The sequence below is a fragment of the Alnus glutinosa genome, chromosome 8, assembly GCF_958979055.1.
Source record: "Alnus glutinosa chromosome 8, dhAlnGlut1.1, whole genome shotgun sequence".
In the NCBI taxonomy this organism is placed as follows: domain Eukaryota; kingdom Viridiplantae; phylum Streptophyta; class Magnoliopsida; order Fagales; family Betulaceae; genus Alnus; species Alnus glutinosa.
In genome coordinates, this window is record NC_084893.1 from 27,496,978 (window position 1) to 27,512,052 (window position 15,075).

The window sequence follows — 15,075 nt, forward strand, 5'->3', positions numbered from 1 at the left end:
ATTACCTGCCCAAATTCTCTTAAGTTCGGACAAATAATTGTAGATGAACTGAATCCATTTCTCCCTTGCATGCTAATTAAAAAATCACATGTTAAAGAACACGTGAAAGTTATATAGATTAAGAGTCCTACCCAATTTGGAGGAAGTTTATGCCCATAATGGAGGCCCATCTTCTCCATCACATTTCCGAACCACTTAATTTGACCACAAGAATTTGCTGCGGAAACTCAAGGGAAACAACCTGGAAGAGACAGATGGGTGAACCTACCAGCTATATTATCCAGAAGATGAAAAGAAAGAAACTATGCCCAAACTATGGATAAAATAATGAATATTCTATGAGAGTGACGGATGAGATTTTATGTACGTGGTAAAGATGCTTACAACCTACTATGCATAAATTAAGGAGAGATAGCTGGTTTTTAATACTGTATAACAAGATATTCAATACTGGTTGCCAAATAAAGGGGTTAGATGTATTCCCCAACCCACTTTCTGGTTCATTGTTCATTATCATTATTATGAAAAGATACTAAGTTTTTTTTCTAAATAGTTTAAAGAGAATTCTTTCGATCCAATTTATTAAACTGACACGTGTTTAAAATACATGTAATTGTTACATGTATATTGAACATATATCAAATTAATAGGTTGGATCAGAATAATTTTTTCTGCCTAATTTGAAAGAAAACCTTGTCATATTACTAGTTGGCTGGAATGGTTCAATGCCTCATTAGTGATTCAGGAAACCATGAATTAAAGAGTGGCTGGTTAGTTCTAATACCGTGGTCTCAATAGGCCACCAAAGGTTGTGGCGGAGGCACTTTGAGAGGTCTCACTTGCAGACAATTTAGTTGGGGCTGCACTCAATTTGTAAAGGGGGAGAAAAAAAGAAAAAGAAAAGAAGCGTGTAAGTGGACTTGATCTCAAATGACTCCTCACGAAAAGAGGAACCAAATAAAGGGGCAGGTACACAACATTGACCTCTCAAATCTCTACCTAAAGTCATCCACATTCTCTACCTAAAGTCTCTTATGTTCAAATGTAGAGACAAATTCCAGAAACAGAAATTGACCCAAAGCCAGTCCTCCACATCAGAAGAGGAAGAGAGAAGGTTAGAAAAAAGGGGCCACTTTCACACCATAATAGAGAGAAATAGGCCTCAATTGACCACGTTTTTTGGGATTTTTTTTTGCTTTTTAACCAAAAAATTAAAGCATTAACAAATAATTTTAAACATTAAACATTCATATCAATCTCTGCAAAGTTACCTTGGCTTGGCCGCAAAATTAAAGCAATTGAGATATTTTGCACAAAGAAGATAAGATTGTATTCAATGGATTTAGGAGTATTCAGATCAAATAACTGAGATGGATGCAAACAAAACTTTTCATTGTCAGTTTCACAATTGGAAATTATCAATACAATATCGTCTTTAACACTCTCACATGCCATCATAAAGCCTCTCCTAACACTAGTAGCGGTAATAGTACTAAAACTGTCAGCAGAGTTTACAAACAAATCCTCATCAAAGATTGAGTTTTCAAGCTCTTCCAATAATGGAGCACTAATTAGATCACCCATGACTGATTCATCCGCCATGAGCACATCAAATTCGCCAGAGAATTTCTCATCTTCCTCTACGCCATTGCTTCTCACTGTGACCCAATCTTCATCATAAGTCCAGGTGGGCACACATGAAACTGATGGCACAGTCCCTCCAATCAACCTCTTGATCCTTTCAGCTGGAGAATCGGATGAAATACCTTCATGGGTCAGATTTCTAGGACATTTCAAGACTTCTAATGAATCCCAAAAACCTTGTTCCAATACACTATTTGGAGAACTCATGGTGAACTCCTTAATTTCCACAGAATGATCAGAATCTACTTCTGCAAGAAATGGATGCTGATAAAGAAGCTCTTTAGCTGTCCATCGCTCCCTTGGATCCCTCCTCAAACACTTGCTCAGAAAGTCCTTACCTTTCTCTGACAACCAACTTGGAATCGCCGGCAAATCACCGGAAAATCCAATCCGATAAAGAGCTGATACCGGGTCATTCATGTCCGGCCATGGGGTACTCCCAGTAGCCATTTCAATGACCGTGCATCCAAGAGCCCATACATCAGCTGGAAATCCCTGCTCCTCTCCACGCGCCACTTCAGGCGCCATAAACATCGGTGTACCGGAAAGTGCTGATGCGGCATCAACTTCTCCTACCGATTTAGCGCAACCCAAGTCAGCAATTTTCGAACCGTCTTTGCCTATCAATATGTTCTGGCTCTTTATATCACAATGCACCAATCCATTTGCATGAAGGTATTCCAAGCCCTGCAGAATTTGCTTTGTGTATGTTCTCATCGTGGGCTCATCTAGGCAGCCTCGGTTCCTCTGAATTGCATCGTAAAGCGTGCCACCAGGTACGTACTCCATACAAAGATTGTACATAGGCCTATCATGATCTTCATATGAAACATCAAAGCCTATGTACTTAACTATGCGAGGACAACTCAGTTGAGACAGAAAATGTTTCTCTTTCTGCAGAAACAGAGAGCAAGAGAGCTCGGTGGTCTTCACCGCGAAGAGCTCGCCTGACGGGCTGGCAGTAGCCAGTGAGACGGTGGCGGTGGAACCGCGGCCTAAGGTCGGCCCCCTTTTCCACTCCATCGGAGAGAGAGAGAGAGAGAGAGAGATGTGAGAGAGGAAGAAGCTTGGGTTTTGAATCTGGGCTTGGTGGATTTTTGCAAATGGGGTTCTATATATATATATATATTTACAAATGAAATTTGTCCCTTTGGTTTTGGTATAAACATGAAAAGTTACATATAATAATGTTCTTTCTTGTAGACTTGGTAGTTGGCCAATGTTACTTCATTTTTCTTTGTTCTTTTAGATCGAGGATTCTTTGAGCGAAAGCATACCACGTGGCAAAAGGAGAGGCACGGATGACAGCCTTGGCCGTCTTCGGGCGGCGGTTAAATGGGCTTCCAATAAAGCTATCCACATGGTAACATATGGGCATTTGCAAAGATTGCGCTGTTTGGAAGGATATTACCTTAGAATATGCATATGCTTAGAGAGGTGATTTTGCGGCGGCAGGGCAGTAATGTGAAGGTGTGAACGCATATATTTTACAACCTCAGAATGGAGATTTGGCTACTCGAAGGGTGGCAATTCTTTTTCTATTAAAAGAGGTGACAATTCGGGTTCATGTATTTGGCAATTTGGGGCCCGATAATAATAGGATTTATAAGTTGTATGGTGTAGAATCGAGACATGGGTATACGAGGATTTATACGATTATATAAATCGATATGAACACATCTCATTTAATTAAGATTAATAAGACACTGCTTTTGTCATATTTATTAGTGAACAACCAAAATAATAATATTGATGGAAATATCGTGCAATTATACAGTAATATATGAGAGTTTATTCAGGCTTCATCTGTTCGAACGGTCCGAATAAATAGAATCCAAATAAGTTCTTACATAAAATGTTTTTTATTGCAGCGTAATAAAACAGTTATATTACACGAGATCTAAATCTCAGTAATATAAAAGAAGGTTTCGATGCGATGGACCGGAGCCTTTTTCGAACGGAGAGTAGGAATATTAAACCTTAAATTTCTCCAAAAGAAAAACGGTTTCACATTGCTGTTATATGTTTTTGTTAAAATATTGCATTGACACAGCTCTATATATGTAGCTTTTTCTAGTTATAATCTTACCTCATGCATGAGGTTGATTTGTTCAAGGCAATTTTGCTCTCATATTAACTACTCCTAGAAACCGGAGTGAAATTAGCATAATTTTTTCAATGTGAAATAGGAAGATTCTTCAGTGGAATTCTGTTGATAAACGCGTGGATGAACTCTACGGGAAAGACCCATGACATGAGCCGCAGGTCTTGCCTTTTCATGGAAGGAAGTTGGAACCAAAGCAAAAGCAAAGCACACGGAATAATTAATCAAACCAAGACAAGTAAAAGTCTCTGGATAACTACTGCATCACAAAGTCCCAAAAAAGTCGGTTTCGGTTTAGAACGGACGGCGTTTTCTTCTTAGAACATTCTCATCCGACTAGCTATATAAAATATTTTAGCTAGTTCGGAAGTTAAAATGGAACTAAAATGAGCTGCATCCCGCTTACCAAATTAGAGAAATATTTAGTGAATTGCTACAACGTTCACCAAATATGACAAAATAAATATATATATATATATATATATATAATTATAACATTTTCTCGCCTCTCAAAGGAAGAATAGAGAAATTCTTGAAAAAAAATATTTAAATGGAATAGTAAAAGTTGATAGCTTAAAAAGAAAAAAAAAAAAAAAAAAAAAAAAAAAAAAAAAAAAAAGTGATTTTTTTAGCTAAAATGTAGAGTAAATTTGCTTTACATCCGGCTAGTCAAATGTTGTTTTGGCTAATCGAGTTGCAAGTTTGGTTGAAAATATAGCTGCATCCGGCTAACTACTTTAGCCCGAAAATTAGTGAGCACTATAGCTAACCAAAAAACGAATAAATGACAAGACATGCACAAGATGTTTTGAGAGAGAGAGAATATTTAAATGAAATAGTAAAAATGAATAATTAAAATAGGTACTTTGAAAAAGTGAATTAACTTAAAAAAAAAAAATCAATTAAAATAGAGCGAAAGTTTGTTGAGCGGAATGTAAAAGTGGATTGGGGCCGTGGATGAGTAACCTCCAAGCAATGCCAAAAGGGAAAAGCTGGTTTTCGTTGGCCTCCAACATTGGCAAATACTCCCCCCCTTAAGTTTGCCTCGTTTGGCAGAATAAAGTAATGTGATATTCTCACATTGTGAATCCTGTTAAAATTAAAGGGCTGAAACTGAATAACTTAGACCTGACTCGTGTCGGTGAACATATCCTCATCCTTTAAATGTGCGTGGCAGTGCTTGACACCATTCTTTACAGCTATACCAGCTGGACGAACAAGAAATAGCTGGCAACGCAGAAAAGCTCACTGCCGGGCCGATGGGGTCTTCGTCTCATAATGCGTCCGAAATAGGCAAAGAGGACAGCCACAACCACCCCCTTCACATCCCCCTCTTTAAAAGACCCTTCATGTAATCATATGGGTCGAGAAATTCTTTTAATTCAGTCTATTAATTTGATATTTATTTTTAAAATATGTAATTCTCATGTATATTTTTTAATTCACGTCCAGTCGAAAAAAAATTACTTTAATCTAATTCAAAAGAAAACTCTATCCCTTCACTTTTCTTCCCTTCCTTCGGCCCGATGTGTCGATTCAGAGTCCCACTAATCATGCTTCTTCTGCAATATGATTCAAATAAGTCATGTTATTCGTTTCGATTCAAGACTTAATGCTCATAAATGTTTTTATATGGGTTTTTTTTTTTTTTTTTATGTGAAATTAAGCTGTTACAATTCTATATGTCAGCAACAACAATTACTCTCGAATCTAACTACCTCCATATAAAATATAAATCTGATATTAAATCTGTTCTACCAATTTTCCACCATGAGCCAATGCACGAATAAATTTCTAAGGAACGAATTAATTATAAGTTGGTCTGACTCATCAGCTTTTATCCTGTGCCCAATAACTCGTGGTTAAATTCTTTAGAATTTCACCTGTCACACCTCTAACAATTACTTTGAAATTTAACTTCCTGCAAAATATATCCGATACCAAATCTATCCTTCAATCTTTTGCCAGGGATCTATTCTAAATTGAAGGAATTAATTCTACCTTGGTCTGACTCATCATTTCAGCTTTCAACTTTGCCAGTAACTCCCAATAACTCCTAGGTCGATGCTCTACACTGTCGCACCACCAACAATTTTAAATCTAACTTCCTGAAAATATATCTAAATTCAATGTTTCGATATTTTGCCATGAATAGTATTAGAAACCGCACTATTTTTTTTTTTTTTTTTTTATAGATACGAGAACAAATTACAACATTAAAGAAAAAACACTACAGGGGCTGGGCAACCCAAAATTAAAATTAAGAACGAAAATACGCAGAGGCAATACTTCCAGAGATGCAGGCCCAATGGTTTGAGGCACGGATACCACAAAACCGAGGTCACCAGTGAATGTGATAAATAAAGTGTATTGAGTCATAAGGACCCAAACATCATTATAGGAGTAAACAGGAGAAGAAAAAAGCAACAAAAAAGCCCGAAAAAAACAGAAAAAGAAAAGGATAAACAATAACATAATCAACACAAACACAAAACATCAGAAACTGGCGGATGGCCAGATGGAGGAGGCGAGACGTGACCCACACGCGCCAACGAGTGAGATCCACTTGTTGGTGCGTATAGCCCACGCGCCGGTCGGAAGATGGCCGTTGGAGACTTGGATGGCATCGACGTAGACGGAAGATGACGAGGAAGGCAATGAGGCGGCGCGTGTCGACCAGTGATGGGCAGAGGATAGTAGATCTAGATTCAAAAAAATGGACCAAAAATCCTTTACAAAACTAGCGGAAGACACGAATGGAGGAGTCACAAAAAAAAAATGGACTTGTATAAAACTTATGTTGTGGAGATAAAAAGTTGTAAAATGAATGAAAACGTCCGATACAAAGCCAATAGGGTAGAAACCTCTTAAGAGGTGAAAGTTTGAAAGAAAACTCTCAAATTTATTGGGTGGTTTGGTGGTCGGGGAGATGATGATGGGGGTAAGGAAACGATGGAGAGGGAAGCTTCCCTCCCATGGCTGGAAAACCAGCAAAAAGGAAGACTTTTGGATATTTCTCTCTTCACTGCCAGAAATCATACTATTATTCCACTATTATCTTATCCTGCTAAACATGACAATATACCTATCAGCCCTTGAATCGGCCATTTTCCAAAAAAGAAATTAAATGGTTGATTGACACTCAGCAAGATGAGATAGTGATAGAATAAAAATGTAAGTTTTATATATTACATTCCATCCTATTAGACTGATGTGACAGTATCCAATTAACCCTTAGTTTTTTCTTTTTTTTAAAAAAAAATAAAAAAATAAAAAAAATTGATCCAAATGGTAATTGACACCGTCAATAAATGAGAGCGGAATGAAAGTATAGTATATATAACATTACTCCTTTCGGGTAATGGAAAGGGTAGACTTATCAAGAGATAGATACTTAAACCATAGATACGTGTGTATAGAATAATGTAGCCAATGATCCATTTTCTTGATTAAAACAAGTTTTACACAGATTCACATAACAAGCTTCATCAAAGCCACACTAATATGCCCAAACATATTTACATGTAATTATCGTTTGAAGTTTACTTTCAACACCAGGGCCAGTACTAGTATTTCAGGATACAAGGTGTTCAGAAGAAGACATGGATACACAAAAGACAAACTAAACGGTAAATATTCATTTAGGAAGCTTCTGCAAATCCGATTCTCTGATTCCCATAGTCAAATACTGTATGGTAGCGACCCATGAAAACATCCCCCAAGATCCTGTGTTGCATAAGAAACATTGACAAGGATAATATAAGAGTCCAGTCCAACTGTACCAGCAGTGAGATTATCCATCTCATTTGCATGTCAATAACAATACAATCAATGAGCGGATTTATATTACGGATATGAATACAAAAGGACAGTGAAACTACAACAAAAGTTAGATATTACCAGAGAGGTCCACGAGGAGGTGGTACATCCAGAGCTGTAAATCCACTAATGCATTGAGCGACATCTCCCTCACCAACTTTAAGGACATACTGATCGAATGATCCAAAGAAAGAAAAATTTGTTAGAAAAATGTACTGCACAGGTCACAGCACCGTTGAAATGCCCAAAATTCTCAAAAATGCAGTGCACATTCACAAACAGAAAAAGAAAAAGCAATGCTCATAACTGGAGTTACCACTCTCTGCCAAAAAAATAAAAGGAAAATCTGTTTCTACTAAGCCTTGCTACTGGACATGTGGCAATTGAAAGAAAAAAAAAAAAAAAAGCTCTACCACCTGTGGCTGGAAAAAATCATATGGGATGGACCTAAAATCGAACAAAGTTCTAGAACAATTTAAGACAATTTAATAAACCATATCACCTGCTCAGGACTGAGGTCGAAAACCCTTCCACCAATTGTAAAGGAAACATTAGGCATTGAAGACAAACTGGCACAATCAACTGCTGATTCTCCCATTGGACTAGGCAGCCGGTCACAAAGCTGCAATTACAACTGACTATGAGCAAGCATAAACTGCAAAAAATGGGGAACCAGAAAAAAGAAAAAAGGAAAACTAGATAGAAGGGGTTATTTCACCTCATTGACATAGTTAAGTATATGGTCCAGGGTTTGATTCTGCTTAAGTTGGTTCTGCATCCAAACGACTGCCATCTCACATGTAGAGCACATTCCATCACGCAAACCACCAGATGCTTTTTGAGTGTCATCACCGACAACACTCTCAATGCTCATACTGACCATGACACATTCAGAAAAGGAAAAAATTATTAAGTTATAACCCAAAAAAGGGGGGGGGGGGGGGGGGGGGGGGGGGGGGGGGGGTTGGGTTGTCGAATAAGATGTAAAACTGGATATTTTCCCAGCACAGGAAACCAGTTGAGTCGTACCTCACACCTCGAGTCCCATCAAAAGTGCACAAACCAATCTGTGAGCAGATTTTCTGTGGTTGGTCCTGGTAAAATAATATGTTGGTCATTAGAAAGTTGGACGAGGAGATATCACTACCTCATCAATTATTGGAAGCATGGTTTTGATTGTATGTCAACTTTGCACATACCTTTTCTAATATCATCTTGATTATGGTTTCTCCATATTCTGCAACTACAGCCTTGCATTCTTGACTTACAACCCCAGTGGCTCCAATTGCATGATTGACTTCAGTGATAATAGACTGCAAATTGAGATACAAAACAATAATTATCAAACGTGGACAAACAGGATGGAAGTGTATATATATGCAACATGTCTGGTGCATTTGAATGGTTGGGCGCCATAGACACATTAAGTGTAACATCAATCGACAAGAAAGAAGGAACCGACAACCTGAATATCCTACATTACATAAGGAGCAACACAAGACATCCAAAAGACCAGTGAAATATAAATCATTTTTCCCGTTAAGAGTAATATGGAAAACAATCTTAAGCTGGAATAGTGCATCCAACCCTCTCTGGATAACAAAGAAAAGGAATACACCAATATAAAAAAATGAATGTCTCAGAATAGGCAGCAGAACAAGGAATGGATTCCATCTAATCGGCAAGTTGAATACATCAAATTTCAGTGTACGCACAACACAACTTTGCAGCTATAAATGAAGAGAGGTACACACCGTTGGGCCAACCAACAAAGATGTTCCCGAATCAGCAATTGCTGAACATGTACTGACACAAAATCCTGAAATAGACATCCTTGTATCATTTTGGAACAAATAAAAAGCTACAGTAACAGCAACAAAAACTAATAAAAGCTAAAACCCTTGTGTCCTGGGCAACATAAATACTTGTCCTTAAAACACGCAATCAATCAAAATTATTATCACTCTTACCAGTTGTTTCTCCATCAATCATGACATCACCCATATCAAACTGCCAACAAAAGGAACAGTATAACAATTAGAAAGTTGACATAATCAAGTCATTCAATATTACATGTGCATGAAGCAAAGTTTAGAACACCAACCTGCCAATAGCCTTTCTGTGTCACAGGAACATATGTGTGTTCACCCTTGTAATGATTAGGATCCACCCCACCAAAAACAATCTCACCCCCTTCTTCTTCATCGGCATTCCGGTTAAACCAAAAAGAGAAAACTGGTTCTTTAACAAGACCTTGATTGACCATGTTGTACCTGGAGTACTTCAAAAGTTAGAAATCTCCAAAATGGAATATTAACAAAACCGAAGTTAAATAATCAATAATAGCACATATGACAGTAAAGACACAATAATATACCACACAGGCACAGCATTTCCAACTGAAATCTCTTGAAATCCAAGGCCAAGAATTCCATCAAACTTGGCCACCAAGAATGTGATGCTGGGCTCCCTAGTTGCCTCAATAAATTCCTAAAATTTACCACCTCATCAGTGAAGGGAAACCCTCAAGAAAATTGAAATCAAGTACAGATGCATACCAACACAGACACAGATGCTTATGCACACATACACGCACTTATTTATCTAAGCATAAACTACTATAAAGACCTTCAAATTACCTGACCCTTGACCACAAGATCACCGACTTTCACATAGTCTTGGCTAAAGTACCCCGAAATAGCTCCGGTTCCATAATGGATATCAGCTGGTTTACCTGCACAATGTATTAAACAATAATATTCTTTCTGTTATTTGTAGGATAATATTACCAATCAAGTATATATCCATGTATTCACATATCAAAGTGCACTACTAATAAAAAGAACCCTCTGACAGTTTTTACTTGGGCAATTTTTTACACAAGCAAAAAGTCATGGGGTTGAGACTTTATTTCCACAAGAAAGAGCATACGGAGAGTATTTGAATTGGGAACCACTCCCACAAGTTCCTCCATTTAAATACATAATACATTTTGTAATTGAATGCACACTAAAAACTTGAAAGCATTTGAATTAGAAGGACAAGTATTTCACGAACATTAAATGGAATAAGTCAAAAAATAACAAACCATTCTTCTTGTAGGTGCTTGAGCTGCTTGACTTGTACTTGGAATGGAAGTAGCATGCAACCTGGACCAAATGTAACATCATGATATTCTCTCCAATTGAAAATCTTGTCAAAATTAATTCAAAGAATAAATAACATCTAAATATTGGAAAACACATTAAAGCACCAAAACTCACCGAGAAGTAACACTTAGAAGATGGCACCCACAAATTAGAACTACCGGTATCAAATATTACAGTGAAATTCTGAGGAGGAGTACCAATACCAATCTCTCCAAAATATTGGGCATCCATGTAATTCTTTAGAGCTACAATATCAGTGTCCTCTGGATCTCCCAAGTTCCCATGAAGACGATATTTCTTAATAGCTCTCGAAGACTTCCCTTCCTTTGACTCGAGCTGAGTAGCAACACGGTCATTTTGATCAAACTTCCTCTTTTTTAATCCAATTCTGAATAGCCCACCATCGGATGCAGAAAAGACCAGGGGAAACAAGAGGAAGCAAAGGAAGAAGGTGGCCACAACGGACTTGTGTTTGACACCCATCTTGTTACCTGTGAATGAATTTCACAAATGAAGGGAAAATACTAATAAACTAATAATAGGCTGAAGTTAGTATTACAATAGACAGGCAGGCAGGAAAACCAATCAACTTCTACTTAAGTGGATTTAGACCAGATCAAGTCCATCTGATTTGAGCTCGAGACAAGTTTCCCCACATCCCTTGTGGCGCCTACATACATATACAACCCCAACCCCACCATAAAAAAACAAAAATTCTGAGCAACCAACAGAAGTAAAAGAAAGTGGTGTCAAGTTCCCTAACAGAAAATTCTCACGCATAAATACAGCAGAAATAGCTATCAGCTATGCAAAACTAGAGCCATATTTTACATACTAAGCTAGAATTTCAATCAAAGCCGAGCCAAATCATTAAGCAGTATAATATATATATGCTAGTCATATTAAAAGAGTAAGGCGACCCTAAGTAGACTGAAAGTATGCAAGAGGAAGCACCTAACTAGAAAGCAAAAACAAACAAAAAAAATCGCCAAAACTAAGCGACAAAAGGGACACAAAAGCTACCGTCCAAAAAAAACAATTTGGAAAAAACGAAACTAAAATATCCTCGAAGGACTTCTCCAAGTCCTAGAAACACCTATGATTTCTTTCCTTCCAAAGGCAATAAAAAGGATACCAAATTAAAATAGAAAAGCAGCACACTTGCAGCATACGATTTCTCACAAAAACTTGGGTTTATTAAGACCAAAACATGAAAACGCTGTAGATAATAACCCCCCCCCCCCCCCCCCCCCAAAAAAAAAAAAACTCTGTTTGTTTCCCGAGAAACAGTAAAAGTATGAAAAGATTGTCATTTTGCTTTCCGAAGTGTTAAATTCAACTCGATCATCTCAAGTGGTTGTAATTACACTAATTCTGTGGAGGTTTCCGCTTTCTCAGCATCAATAATTACTAAACCTAGCTCCAAGTTCATCCCGAAAGAAGAACACAAAAACAAACGCCTAAAATCGAAGAATTCAATCATTTTCTTTTCCAAACGTTTCTCAGCAACCAAACAGAACCCCAAGGGAGAAACTCAAACTCACAACAAAGCATCATCAAACTCATTCAAAAAAAAAAAAGGAGAGAGGAAAGTAAAAGTTACAGCTTAAATACTATCAATCACGAAGAAACGGAGCTCTCATTCACAAATAAAAGCAAGGTTTTCGATCAAAGCCGAACCAGATCATCATCATCAATTGAAAAATTAGAAACAAATTTGTACTAAAATTACGGCGAAGAAATCTAGAATAGTAGAACCATTCACAGTCACAGCTCTTGAAGATCAACCGCACCGAATACTCGGGTCTGTGAGGTTCGAATTTTAAAAAGGGGATTGTAAAAAGGAGATATTTCTGTGCAGCGTGATAACAACTTTGAATCTGGACCGTACACGTGGACGCACAAGGTAGACTGGTAGTGGATATTCTTTTCTTATTTTGCAAGGGATGTTTTTCTCCTAATTGATTGGGAGAAATTATTTTAATATATACATATATAATTTAATAGTGTATAGACAGTTATTAATTGCTAGCCGAGAATAACTGCTGACCACAGTAAATAATCGAATAATCTTCTAAATCGATTGCGATTACTTGTTATAGGAATAGAGAATGATTCATGTACAATCTATATTGCACAATTATCTTACAATTAAAACATATAGGATGGTGGAGTTGTGAGATAGTTATGTAAGGGTTGTAATTTTATCATTTCTCTATAAGAATTGTCAAATCAATTAATACCAATAATCAGTAACCTGTTTTATAATATATATTATATATATTAAAAAAATATAAAAAATAATAATAATAATAATTAAAACGTAAAGGCTAAAACCGTGCCGTAGGTTTCTTTTCTTTTTTCTTGAAATCTTCAAGTTCCAACAGGTCGTAGCCTAACTCTAAGTCCTTAGCTCAATCTTAATTAAGTTAAACTCTTTGTAGTAAGTACAATAAAGATTAAGTTAGACCATGACATTTCATACCACCAACATATTAGATAGCTAGGCGCCACTCGCCACTCGCCACTCGCTAACCTGACCTAATTAAATTGCCTAAATTGCACTGCTACTTAAATGACCTCCATGGATCGGACCACTTAGATAAAGTTAAAGCATATTAGAAGTTCAAGAATTTAAGAAACTGTTGAAAACTATCGCTTAGTCACAATCAAAAAATACATAATTGTAATTAAAATCTATTTGTATTATCTTATTCTTCTATAAAGAGGAGCATATTATATTGTAAACAATACTCAAAAAAAAATAAAAGCAAAATATACCCTTTACACTTTATCCTATAAACGATCGTAAGCCAAACTAAGTTATTCTTTGTGTCTATTTTTATATTCCGCGTTATGTTTTTTCTCATATACCACTAGCAGCAAAGGCATGAATTTCGAAATTGTCTAGTCAATGCTCTCACATTCAAAATAATTATGACCTCCCAAAAACCTTTTGGTTGCAACAAGAGTCGTTGCCCACTACATGGTGAAATATTAGCCGATCGATGTTAATTAGCCAATGCGCTCTCTCCTAGCTTGTCTCTTTGTCTGACTGTGAATCTCTCCATGTGTGTTACGATTTTAAGAGTTAAGAATTTAATCAAATTAGTATCTAACAGTTTTAAGACTTTTAGACAAATTACTAGACCCATAATAATTGGTATTAGAGCTAGAATCACATTACGATTTCGAGTTACGAAGGAAATTAAACAGCCTATAGGCTATATTAAAATGTTTTGGTATTATCCATGAGCATAGTATTACGTCGTTAAATATTAATAGGTGATCAGTAAAGTCATGACTAGAAGAAAAATTACTACTATCGCATCAAACGGTCAATATATGCTGATATAATGGGTCGTCGTAAACATCAATTTGAAAGCGTGGTGGAAAGTTACTATTCTAATAATTCGGAGTTTAACCAAATTAATATCAATCAAATGTTATAATCTTAGCATTGTTAGCAAGGTATGGCTTTAATAATAAAGATGCCAAAAATTGATATAAGAGAAATACCAAAAAGGGTAACCTAGAGAGAAGATCGAATACTTTTGTAACTGACAAAAGCAGGGTTGCCAATATTTAATATAAACAAAACATATAGTATAAAAATTTGCTACCCTCTCCGACACAAAGATCGAACACAACCTAATCTTATTTTTTGATCATCATACGAAGAAAAAATTGAAGCCAATTAATGAGAATTTATTTTTGTTTTATTTTTTTTTCCAGCTGTTTCGAACTAAGTGAAAGATTGCACTAGTACGATAATGAGGAATGGTTTTGGTTTTAGGTACCAAAACGAGTGTTTCATGCATTGAAAAGGTATATATATACATATACAATTGGACAATTGCAGTTACATTTTACAATTCAAATGATACAAGATAAGCTACAAATGATAGTTAAATTATTAGTTAAATAATTAAATTTACCTTCTTATCAGTTTAAGTTTTTGAAACAATTTGTGATTTAATATGATATTAGAGTAAAACGTCATGATTTTGAACCTTATTTCAGTCATTCACTCAATTTCAATTATATATGACAAATTGGGCCTCGACCAGAATGTTTTCTGACTGCATTCCCATCTCTCCCTCTCTTCCTCCCTCTTTTTCCATTCATAGTGGCAAAGATCCACCTTCCCTTCTTTGTTTTCTAGTTTTCTGACGGCATTCCCATTTGTAGGTTCGTTGAGAAGATAACTCTAAGCGAGTTTCATCTTCATGTTGCTAAAGATCCTTGGGTATAGCTGAAATTCTATATATCTATAGTGTCCAAAGATTTTGATTCTCTAACATCCTCCCGCAATCTAATGGGAGGAAGAACATTTAGTTTGTCTCCAAGATCACAATT

General features: G+C 36.5%; 2 protein-coding genes across 3 annotated transcripts; both read right to left on the reverse strand.

Annotated features, from left to right (window-relative positions):
- Positions 1-1,239: 1,239 nt before the first annotated feature.
- On the reverse strand, positions 1,240-2,748 carry LOC133876324 (mitogen-activated protein kinase kinase kinase 18). The gene has a single exon (XM_062314598.1). It carries the CDS (start codon positions 2,665-2,667, stop codon positions 1,240-1,242), a length of 1,428 nt encoding a protein of 475 aa, XP_062170582.1. The 5' UTR covers positions 2,668-2,748.
- Positions 2,749-7,162: 4,414 nt separating this feature from the next.
- On the reverse strand, positions 7,163-12,630 carry LOC133875074 (aspartic proteinase A1-like). Of its 2 annotated transcripts, none has more exons than XM_062313073.1 (14): positions 12,482-12,630; positions 10,831-11,207; positions 10,656-10,716; positions 10,207-10,301; positions 9,945-10,057; positions 9,672-9,840; positions 9,538-9,577; positions 9,322-9,386; positions 8,767-8,880; positions 8,597-8,661; positions 8,286-8,442; positions 8,070-8,189; positions 7,649-7,737; positions 7,163-7,474 (listed from the first exon to the last, which is right to left on the reverse strand). In XM_062313073.1, the coding sequence occupies exons 2-14, from the start codon at positions 11,197-11,199 to the stop codon at positions 7,390-7,392; spliced, it is 1,542 nt and encodes a 513-aa protein (XP_062169057.1). In that variant the 5' UTR covers positions 11,200-11,207; positions 12,482-12,630; the 3' UTR covers positions 7,163-7,389. The 2 variants fall into 2 exon arrangements, with proteins under 2 accessions (XP_062169057.1, XP_062169056.1); XM_062313072.1 differs by lacking the exon at positions 12,482-12,630 and adding an exon at positions 12,320-12,337.
- Between the last annotated feature and the right edge of the window lie 2,445 nt (positions 12,631-15,075).

Bases quoted from the DNA above. Each gene is read 5' to 3' on its own strand.
- LOC133875074 (XM_062313073.1), bottom strand. From the start codon at position 11,199: ATGGGTGTCAAACACAAGTCCGTTGTGGCCACCTTCTTCCTTTGCTTC. The intron at 8,881-9,321 runs GTGTGTACCTCT...CTCAATTTGCAG, and splicing joins CTTTGTTGGTTGGCCCAACG to TCTATTATCACTGAAGTCAA. The intron at 8,190-8,285 runs GTGAAATAACCC...TTGTAATTGCAG, and splicing joins TACTTAACTATGTCAATGAG to CTTTGTGACCGGCTGCCTAG.
- LOC133876324 (XM_062314598.1), bottom strand. From the start codon at position 2,667: ATGGAGTGGAAAAGGGGGCCGACCTTAGGCCGCGGTTCCACCGCCACC.